This window comes from Frankliniella occidentalis, unplaced genomic scaffold (assembly GCF_000697945.3).
Source record: "Frankliniella occidentalis isolate FOCC.00 unplaced genomic scaffold, Focc_3.1 Scaffold146, whole genome shotgun sequence".
Lineage (NCBI taxonomy): Eukaryota > Metazoa > Arthropoda > Insecta > Thysanoptera > Thripidae > Frankliniella > Frankliniella occidentalis.
Window position 1 is genome coordinate 107,705 of NW_026267273.1, and position 10,177 is coordinate 117,881.

A 10,177-nucleotide genomic window follows, 5' to 3' on the forward strand; every position below is an offset into this window, starting at 1 on the left:
GGGGGGGGAGTCTCGCTGACACGTTCACCGGAGATAACGGCCACCACTCACGGCCCTATGTGCAGCACGCTGCTGCATTCGGATGTGTCCCCCACCCCCTAGCCGTCCCACCTCCAGGTCTCGCACACACATGCACACACACACACACACACACACATATTTACACTAGAACACACACAGGCAAGCGCGCTCACACACATACCCCCATGACGACTTCCTTTTCGCCGCCGCAAAAATGGGAAATGATTTTGCCGGGCGGATGAGCCGTATTCATTGCATCGGAATCGGAACATGACTGCAGCAGGAAGAGGAGGAGGGGAAAGAGAGAGAGAGAGAGAGAGAGAAGGCATCGGGCCGTCAGGCGAATATTATTATTCGTTAAGCTCGATGTGTTTTGGTTACATTTTTTAAGGAGGTGACAAAAATAAAAAGTGTGTTGTGTTTTGTTGTCTTATGACGATCTATCGCTGTTAACACCACCAGGTCGGTGAAGGCCTAAACAGGCATAGGACAGTATTGAAACAAAACCAGCACATGGAAATAAAGCACTCACCAAATATCGAAAGACGGAAGACGAAAGCACAATCACATTCTACTCTACATTTTATGTCAGACTCTGCTGGCGATTCAACGGGACCCGTGAGAAACACAGCGTGTTACCCCCCCCCCCCCCCCAATCCGCAGATCAGGCGATAAGCGGAAAACCGCCATCATCGCCAGTTCAATAAACTAATTTGTGATTGGATCGGATCAAAACGCGTAAGCGGAGCATCGCCTGGATTTAATTAGAATATGGCTGAGCGCCGCGAGCAGGAGCGGGAGATATGAAGGGAGGAAAGGGGGGGGGGGGGGGGGGGAGGCAGAAGGCCGGGCAAGTAGCAAAGGTCGACGGTGGTTGGAATTCACGAAAGCGGAGAAAACTGCTACTTTAAAGCAAAGCCGTCGGCTACTGCAACTGCAACTTGTGGTCCCGCCTAGATCGGCTTGCACCGCCCGCCCTTCTAATGCGAAACGCAATAGGCGAAAGAAACTCAGGAAAAAAAAAACTTTGGCCACACCCACCACCCCACTCGCACCACCAGGTCGGCGAAGGCCTACGCAGGCAGGACAGGGAGAGATAAATATTGAAACAAAACCAGTTTACGGTCTGCAAAGTGTAACAGTCCCTATCGACGGTTTTAACGACCGTCCAGCAGAGTGGCGCCCCCTCCTCTCCCCTCCCCCAGCATAATGTCCCATCCATTTTTCCATCTCCTTTATTTATCTGCTGATGCTTGTTCGAGCGCTTTTCTATCAAAGTGATTGGTGCTGGACGCCGATTTATGGCCACGCGTCTCCCTCAAAATATTGCGATTATTTTTTTTTTCGTCGCGTGTCCTTTGAAATCGGCGCGGAGAGCGATGGGAGTGAGATTTGTGGTGATTTGGCGACGAACTAAAAGCTCTTCTCTGATCTTCTAAATAGCTGCTGTGTTGCAGTATAGCGCCGAGTACCTTCCAAACGCAGTGCCCATAACCTTTTTTTACTTTGCACTTGGCCTTTTCCACAAAAATTATCCAGCTATATAAATGTGATATCTAGCTTTAGTTTTTAAAATAGGCTACTTTCCGCATCCACTGCTCAGTCAATTCAAATGTGTACCTTGTATACTTTAAATAAAGTGTACACGGCATGTATACCTTACTTAATGTGAGCGTGCTATGTATACTTCGAATAAATTTATAAATTCGTACACTTTATTTAAAGAATACAATGTACACATTTGAATTTGCAGAGCAGTGGGCCATTTTTGAGTGCAGTGTGCAGGGTCGCCCGGAACGAAAGGAGCAAGGAGCAGCAACAGCGATATCGCGTCTAGCGGTCTATTTTGCATGCGCCTGTTCATCTTGTAATGAGTCCCCAGAAAGAGAGAGGGAGAGAGGGTGGTGTGGGGGGCGAGGGAGGAGGGAGGGAGAGAGAGACATCGCTAATCGTTAGGGGAGCCCCGCCCCAGCATGGCCCCGCCCTTATTGACAAACTGGGAGCATTAAGGGACCTCCTGGGACACGAAGGGGCCTGCCGGGGACCTGCAGATAGCGTCACGACGCGTCGCAGTGCCGGGTCGCATCCGCGTCTCCTACTCCATAGTCACGGTTGTATCCACCCCACCCCCCCCTCTCTTTCTCTCTCTCTCTCTCTCTCTCTCTCACACACACACACACACACACACACACGCAAACTAGCTTCTTTTCCCGAGCTTCTTTGTTTTATATTAGACACCACAGTTTTGTTCCAGTCAGATATGACACTGCCTCCGCGCGGTACCCGCGCCCGCCCGCCCGGAACACACTTCGGACGCGCCCCACTCCCTCGGAGCGCTGCACCCCGACACTAATTGCAATGGTGTGGCCGCGTCCGCGTCGTCGTCGTCGGCGTGCTGCTGCTGCGCGGCCGCGCGGGGACCGGCAGTAACCCGACACCGCCGTGCCCGCCGTGCTGGGCGAGGGCGGAGCGGGGCGAGACAGAAGAAGGGCACAGTCGCAGTGTTGGTTTCTTATCCGCACACAGGCTGGCTGCCAACCGACCACCACCACCAGCCCCCGTGATATGAGTTAAATGGGGCGGACGCGGCCGGCCGAGATGAGGAGGACCCAAGTCATCAGAAATCGCGCACCTTCCTCCTCCAGCGGCGCGGCGGCGGCGGCGGTGGCGTCGAGCGGGCACCACGATAACGTGGGTCAGGAGGAGGGCGGGCGCGCTGGCAGGGGTGCCATCCGGCCGCGCGCGGGACACTATCAACAACTTACGTTGCGCCGCGCCCTCGCCTAGGCCCTGCCCGAGGCTGCCCGGCCCGGCGGCGGCACCCCCCGTGCACGACCCTCCCCTCCCCGTCCGCCCAGGGGTCGGGGCCGGCCGGCCAGCAGGTAGCAAGAAGCTATTCGCGCATTAGCGGACGGGTTAACGCGCGCTTATCGCAGGCCTCGTCGCCCCGCCCGCGCAGCCCGCGGCAAAAACAAGCTCCCGCCCGCGGCGGTGGTGGCCAGCCAGCCGGTGCGGTAGGGCTGTGCCCATGTCGCGGACGGGGACGCGGCTGACTGAGGCCGCCGGTGCCCTGTGATACCGGAAGGGTATTGTGCTGCGTCCGCCGTTCGAAGCTTCTCGTTAAGGGTTAGCCGCCGCGCAGAGAGAAATTAGGATCAATGGCTTTTTATTATATTTGGGGGGGGGGGCGTGGAGACAACTATACTTTACTTGTCAACCAGCTTGGACAAGGCACGAGGTGTCATAGGAAACAGCAACAGTGGTAGCTCAGCACTGCACTTTTATAGTTTTAGGTGCTTATAGTGAAGTAGGCTAACAACTGCTGATGAGCGCTAAAAGAGTCCTGCTCTTTGAAATAAAAATTCAATTTAAGTTTCATGCTAATCAAACCTGAATACGTGTCATTTTGGTGGCCTGGATTTCGCGGAAGTAAAATAGGGAGCGGATGGCGGAAACAGCCTCGGCGCACAGCGGACATTCAGCCTCGGCCGCGGTGGAGTGTCGGTAGAAAATGGTGCAACAGCGTTCATTGCGCTCATTCTGCTCAGGCCAGTCGCCGCAGCCGCAGTGCGGTAGCATGACACAGTGCAGCGACAGGGGCGCTCGTCGCACCAGGGTCTTGACCGCTGGGGCCAGCTTCGCCACTCTCGGACAGTCTGGGGGCACACAACTGGAATGTCAAAGCTCTGCGCCGCACGTAACGCGATACGTCAGATGTGAGCAAGTTGCAACTGCACGAGAAGTAGGGAGTAGTGTCTTACCTTCTTTAAATGTAGAACACCCTTCTTCTTTGAAGATATTAAAAATGAGTAGCTCAAGGGCGGGGATGATGGTGGGAGCCATGCCACAGAGTATTTCAAGTGACTTTTCGCCATGGCAATAGTGAAGGACGAGCGAGTGCAGCCCGGGCAGGCCTGCGAGCGTCCACTGCAGGTCAGTCTTGGAGGAGATGTCCGTCAGAACCAGGTGCCGGAGGACGGCAAGCCTGCCCTCCCCGAGGATACGCAGCATCTTTGGGGTAGGACTGTCGAGATCAAGGCGCTCGAGTGGGCCTGACCAGGATTTCAACAGTTTGGCCATCTGAGGACAAGAAATGGGCGAGTAGTCTAGAGGTTTGGGGTAGGCCACCCCTTGTAGCACATATCATTCATAGAACGTTTACGGAACCTTCAGATTCAGAGGACCAAAAGAACGTTCTGAGAACGTTGTTTGAATGTTTGGTGCTACAAGGGACTGCCGTGTGAGAAATCGAAATCGGGGCGACATCGAATCGATATCGAATCACCACCAAATATCAGTAATGTGTCGATTTCAGGATCATTTCAGGCCGATTCGACACATTCGACAGCAATGAGGGTCCGATACATGGTTCCGAACTCATCATCTTTCACCGGGTTCTTGCCGTCATACCTCTGCAGGGCGTTTGCTCCATTGAATAATAAGGTGCTTTAGAAGCGGTTGGAACGGCCGCAGCCCCGCAGCCGCGCCTTTGCCTGTCACCACCTTCAGACACTGGAGGGGGTTGCTGTTGACGGGGCGTGCGTCCAACGCGTCCAACAGCGGGACCAGTTCTCGGTCGCCCACCGACACGGACCGCAGCCGTCCTCTGCAAGCAAGTCGGGGATTCGAACACGGGCAAACTTGGGTGCAGTGCATGTATGCGAAAAGTAAAACTTAAGGGAGGCCACCTGTGTGCCTGCAACAGCAAACGGAGAGCATCGATCGAGGGCTCGAAGTCGCAGCTCTCGTTCTGGTCCAATTCACCAATCAGTACGGTGTGCAGTCTCGGCAACACCACATCCTACAAATAAGGACATCACGATAGAGCAGGGGTTTGCCCCTCCCCCCTCCATTTTCCGCCTAGCCTCACAGCGCCCGTGTTCTCACCTGCGGCCAATGAGCTCTTCCGCCGTTTACGCTACCAAAATTTAAGCGCAAAATCTCTATGCGTCTGGTGTACTGCAAGTTGAAGTAGATCATGTTGACATCACTTCCGCAGTAAGAAAGATGTTTCAACCGGGGGGCAAACTCCCGTACGAGGCAGGCTAAGAATGTGTTCACGCTGGTTTCGACGGCCAAGCAGGAGACGACTGCCGCCGAACGGTCACTGCAAGTAGGTGAGCAAACAAGTAGTTACAGAGTAAGACTGTGCCGGGTGTTGCATAAAAGACACAGGTGCAGGCGGGTTTGCCTACCCAAGGGGCTCTGGCGCCTTACGGGCAGAGCGGGTAGGCAAACCCGCGCGCACCTGTGTCTTTTATGCAACACCCGGTACGTGCAGAGCGGTTACCATACTGAGGGGAAAGCCTTGCGGCCCCCTTACGGCTCGTCCCGTACCTCTCATAGCAATTAAAGCAGCGTAACTCTATAGACGTGTCAGCAAATGTGTCAACACAACACAACTTGTCCACAGGAGGTGCGACCCGCAGCAGGTCCCAGAGACCTCCGGCGCCGCGTACGTGTTCGTCTTCGGCGAGCTTCTTCCCCCGCCACAGGGACCAGTGCGCTCTGGCTAGCTCGCCCAGACGGCAGCTCGCCATTCCCGCGGCGGCCAGGTCCGTCATCGGTAGGAAGGAGAGCACTCGCAGCAGGGGCAGATCTGGCAGCGACATCAGCGTCTGTCAACGGCACCGTGTGAAGCTCGGTGAGAACCAGTGAGAACAGTCTACTTCGTATGACCGAGGAAGAAGAACAGCGGGTAGAACTTACAGGTTTCTAGATTGGTAGAGGCTTTACTTCACTTCCCACGACCCACAACCAGGTGACGCCGAGGCAGGGAGCTCTCGATCAATCGGGAACTTTTACGTTCTACTCCGTTCCCCCCGCTATTCTTCTTTCCCCACAATATACCCGTGTGATGAAGGTTAAGTTTTTTATTTACATACCAGTTTCTTCGGTTCATTATAAAGAGGTGAACCATCTATCGCCGTTGCTTGCTGGACTCGTTTTGGTTGAGACAGCATTGCGTCTGCAGATTTCCCTTCGAACGCGGAGTGGATTGGCAGCAGGTGCAGCAGGTCTTAATTTACAAAATAACAGATAACCGTGCGGTAAAACCCTAACCTCACATTCTGTCTCCGATTTCCGACGAGAGCAATCTTGCGCCTGTCATTTACCGCGCATCGGACTACGTACTGGACTCTCGCGAGATAAATGATAACCTGAGGTTGAGTCAAAACAGTATCCTTTTTATTAGGAAAGTTTCATACTGTTATCACGAACAACAACTAACCAAAGCACAAAAGCTTTGCAAAACAACGCACTGCAGAGGGCAGGGCAGGGATAGAGCTCAAGGATCTGACGGACCTGCCGCCAGAGTTCGCAGCGATCGCTCAGGTGGGTCAGTGCTTGAGGGCCTATCAAGTAACATTCATCCTACATCCATGTTGCCAGATGTTGCAGTTGTCGTTTGTTTTGGTTTGAAATCGCCCAGTTCGGTGAGCGGGGAGAGGTTATGTGACTACGACAGGCCCGTAAATGCCCCGCGACGGCCCCGCGAGGTCAGAAATTATTCTAGAGGGGTAGATTGCGGAGTTCGCGAGGGTGACTCGCGAAGGAGTAACCCGCGAAGTCGCGGGGGGTAGGACGCGAGGGGTGACTCGCGAGCGCTGACGGGAGATCCTCGCGACAGGACAGGCCGCGGTGCAGGTCCTCACGCGGTTTTTGCGGCTCTCGCGCCCTCGCGGGGCCGTCGCGGGGCGTTTACGGGAGTGTTGTTGTCACACAACCTCTCCTCGCTAACCAAACTGGGGGATTTCTGACCAAAACAAACGACAACTGCAACATCTGGCAACATGAATGTGGATGTAGGATGCAGGTAACTGGATACAACCTGAGTTTTTTGTTGTTGGTTTTTTTTAGGCGCTGTTTTAGGTTGTCGTTAGTTTTAAGTGCGTATAAGGAACAACTGCTGATCAGAGCTGTAAAGAGCCGTGCAATTTTTGAAAATTAATTTATTCATTTAATTTTCACACTAATCAAACTTGGATACGTGTCATTTTAGTGGCCTGTATATCGTGGTGGTAATATAGGGAGCGGATGGCGGAAACAGCCTCGGCGCACAGCGGACATTCAGCCACGGCCACGGTGGAGTGTCGGTAGAAAACAGTGCAACAGCGCTCATTGCGCTCATTCTGCCCACGCCAGTGGCCGCCGCCGCAGTGCGGTAGCATGACACAGTGCAGCGACAGGGGCGCTCGTCGCACCAGGCTCTTGACCGCTGGGGCCAGCTTCGCGACTCTGGGACAGTCTGGGGGCACACCATACTTAATGTCAAAGCACTGCGCCAACACGTAACGCGATACGTCAGATTTGATCAAGGTGCAACCGAACTGCACGAAAAGGCAGTGTGGTAGTGTCTTACCTTCTTGATACTTAGAACAGCCTTCTTCTTTGAAGCTCTTAAAAATGAGTAGCTCAAGGGCGGGGATGATGGTGGGAGACATGGCACAGAGTATTTCAAGGGACTTTTCCCCATGGCAACGTCGGAGGACGAGCTTGTGCAGCCCGGGCAGGCCTGCGAGCGTCCACTGCAGGTCAGCCTTGGAGGAGATGTCCCTCAGATCCAGGTACCGGAGGCCGGCGAGGCTGCCCTCCCCGAGGATACTCAACATCTTTGGCGTGGCACTGTCGAGATCAAGGCGCTCGAGTGGGCCCGACCAGGACTTCAACAGTTTGGCCATCTGAGGACAAGAAATGAGCGACTTGGCGAGAGGTTTGGGGTAGGCCACTACCATGTGAGAAATCGAAATCAGCGCGACATCGAATCGATATCGAATCACCACCAAATATCAGTAATGAGTGTCCGATATGGGGTACGTCAAATCGCATCCACCCAACCAACCAACTGACCGCGAACTAATGTGGCGTGGCAGTTGTGCACGTTTCAAGCGAAAATAATTTTGTTTCAGGTCTGAAAATGATCAAATGCGCGATTTACCCGCATTACAATATGCAATTTGAGCCAAATTAGTGAGTGTCGCGAGAGCGGTTGGGTGGGTGGCTGGGTTGGGTGCGACTTGACGTACCCATGGTTCCGAACTCATAATCTCTCCTTGGGTTCTTGCCGTACCTCTGTAGTGCGTGAAGAGGTCCAGTGAATGATGAGGTGCTTTAGCACCGGTTGGAACGGCCGCAGCCCCGCAGCTACGCCTTTTCCTGTCTCCACCTCCAGACACTGGAGGTTGTTGCTGTTGCTGGGGCGTGCGTCCAACGCGTCTAACAGCGGGACCAGTTCTGGACCGCCCAGCGACACGGACCGCAGCCGTCCTCTGCAAGCAAGTCGGGGGTTCAAAAACGTTGAAAATTAGACAGTGCATGTATGCGAAAAGTGAAAGTTAAAGGGGGCCACCTGTGTGCCTGCAACAGCGAGCGAAAAGCATCGATCGCGGGCTCAAAGTCGCTATCCTGCTCCTCGTCCAACTCACTAATCACTACGGTGTGCAATCTCGGCAACACCACATCCTGGAAATAAGGACATCACGATAGAGCAGGGGGTTTGTCCGTACCCCACCCCCACCCCTCATTTCCCCCCTTCCTTAGCCTCACAGCTCCCAGTTCTCACCTGCGGCCAAGACGCTCTTCCGCCGTTTATGGCCTCACAATCTAAGCCCAAAATCTCTATACGTCTGGCGTACTGCAAGTTGAAGTAGAGCATGTTGAGATAATTTCCGGAGTAAGATAGATGTTTCAACCGGGGGGCAAACTCCCGTATGAGGCAGGCCAAGAAGAATGCGTCGCTGGTGGTTACCACCAAGCAGGAGGCGACCACTGCCGAGCGCTCACTGGATAGGGAAGCAAACGATTGGGTGCAGAGTAAAACTGAACATGCAAAACGGTTACTACCGACAGGAAAGCCTCCGGCTCTGAACGGCTCGTCCCCTACCTCTCATAGCTTTCAAAGCACCGTGCGTACGAATTAGCAATCGAGTCCTCACAACACAACTTGTCCACAGGCGGCGCGACCCGGAGCAGGTCCCAGAGACCTCCGGCGCGGACGGGGCCAAGCTTCTTCCCCCGCCACAGGGACCAGTGCGCTCTGGCCAGCGCGCCCAGGCGGCAGCACGCCGTCCCCGCGGCGGACAGGTCCTTCATCGGTAGGAAGGAGAGCACCCGCAACAGGGGCAGATCCGGCAGCGACAGCAGCGTCTGTCAACAGCGCCGTGTGGATCTCGGTGAGAAAAGCCCATTTCGTCTGACGGAGGAAGAAGAACAGCGGGTAGAACATAAAGGTTCCTAGATTGGTAAACGCTTTACTAAACTTCCCACGACCCACAACCGGGTGACGCCAAGGCAGGAAGCTCTCGACCAATCGGGAACTTTTATGTTCTACTCCGTTCCACCGCCTATTCTTCTTCCTCCATTAGCCGAAATACACTTTAATTGCCACCCACAATACAAAAGTGTGAGCAAGGTAAAGTTCTTTTACATACCAGTTTCTCCGGTTCATCTATCGCCTTAGCTCCTCGGGCACGTTTTGGTTGAGATAGCATTGCGGCTGCAGATTTCCCTCAAACGCGGAGTGGATTGGCAGCAAGTCTTAATTTACAAAACAATAGATGACCCTGCCTCGGCTTCAACTGGAACAAAAACAGGAGCGGGTCTGCAGTGAAACCATAACCTCACCTTCCGACTCCGATCTCCGGCGAGTAGAGGGCAATCTTGCGCCTGTCGATCATCTTTCATCGGACTACGTACCGGAAACACACTTGCTAGCAAAATTATATGCTAAGGTTGAGTCAAAACAGTATTCTTCTCGTGTGGACGGTTTTAAACGAATAGTGACTAACTAGAGCACAAAAGGTCTGCAAATCAACTCACTACGGCACAAGGCATAGATAGGCAAGGTAGAGGGCAGAGGCAGAGCTCAAGGCCCCGCCCGACTCGCCACCAGAGTTCGCAGCGATCGCTCAGGTAGGGGTGTGGGGGTGTACCGACTTGTGCGTGTTTATCTTTAAGGAAGGCGCTCTTTCTGTCCTGGCCTCTAGTGAGTCCGCCTGTGTGGTAGGCAATTTGCAATTTACTATACAAAGCCCCTGTATGTCAGCAACCCACTGTCCACTTGACTAGAAACTCTTGATCGCGGCTAAATCAAGAACACTCACTGATCTTCGGGTTCAGCCAGCTCTCGCCGCAGTGCCGCAGTTCCACCCCCCCC

At 54.1% G+C, this 10,177-nt stretch overlaps 2 protein-coding genes across 2 annotated transcripts; both read right to left on the minus strand.

The window, feature by feature from the left end:
• Nucleotides 1-3,251: 3,251 nt before the first annotated feature.
• LOC113206026 (uncharacterized) lies at nt 3,252-6,284 on the minus strand. The gene is made up of 8 exons (XM_052271017.1): nt 6,157-6,284; nt 5,907-6,040; nt 5,359-5,639; nt 4,909-5,128; nt 4,710-4,822; nt 4,432-4,627; nt 3,783-4,101; nt 3,252-3,677 (listed from the first exon to the last, which is right to left on the minus strand). Exons 2-8 carry the CDS (start codon nt 5,982-5,984, stop codon nt 3,406-3,408), a joined length of 1,479 nt encoding a protein of 492 aa, XP_052126977.1. The 5' UTR covers nt 5,985-6,040; nt 6,157-6,284; the 3' UTR covers nt 3,252-3,405.
• A 672-nt stretch (nt 6,285-6,956) lies between these two features.
• Nucleotides 6,957-9,851, minus strand: LOC113206031 (uncharacterized). The gene is made up of 8 exons (XM_026421907.2): nt 9,718-9,851; nt 9,453-9,599; nt 8,906-9,168; nt 8,585-8,804; nt 8,372-8,484; nt 8,093-8,291; nt 7,385-7,703; nt 6,957-7,270 (listed from the first exon to the last, which is right to left on the minus strand). Exons 2-8 carry the CDS (start codon nt 9,510-9,512, stop codon nt 6,999-7,001), a joined length of 1,446 nt encoding a protein of 481 aa, XP_026277692.1. The 5' UTR covers nt 9,513-9,599; nt 9,718-9,851; the 3' UTR covers nt 6,957-6,998.
• Nucleotides 9,852-10,177: the final 326 nt, after the last annotated feature.

Excerpts from the sequence above, each read along its gene's own strand:
- LOC113206026 (XM_052271017.1), bottom strand. The coding sequence starts at position 5,984 with ATGCTGTCTCAACCAAAACGAGTCCAGCAAGCAACGGCGATAGATGGT. Across the intron at positions 5,640-5,906 it reads ATAATGAACCGAAGAAACTG|ACGCTGATGTCGCTGCCAGA; the intron begins GTATGTAAATAA and ends TGCCGTTGACAG. Across the intron at positions 4,628-4,709 it reads TTGCTGTTGCAGGCACACAG|AGGACGGCTGCGGTCCGTGT; the intron begins GTGGCCTCCCTT and ends ACTTGCTTGCAG.
- LOC113206031 (XM_026421907.2), bottom strand. The coding sequence starts at position 9,512 with ATGCTATCTCAACCAAAACGTGCCCGAGGAGCTAAGGCGATAGATGAA. Across the intron at positions 8,805-8,905 it reads TGCTTTGAAAGCTATGAGAG|TGAGCGCTCGGCAGTGGTCG; the intron begins GTAGGGGACGAG and ends TTCCCTATCCAG. Across the intron at positions 7,271-7,384 it reads CTGTTCTAAGTATCAAGAAG|ACTGTCCCAGAGTCGCGAAG; the intron begins GTAAGACACTAC and ends GTGTGCCCCCAG.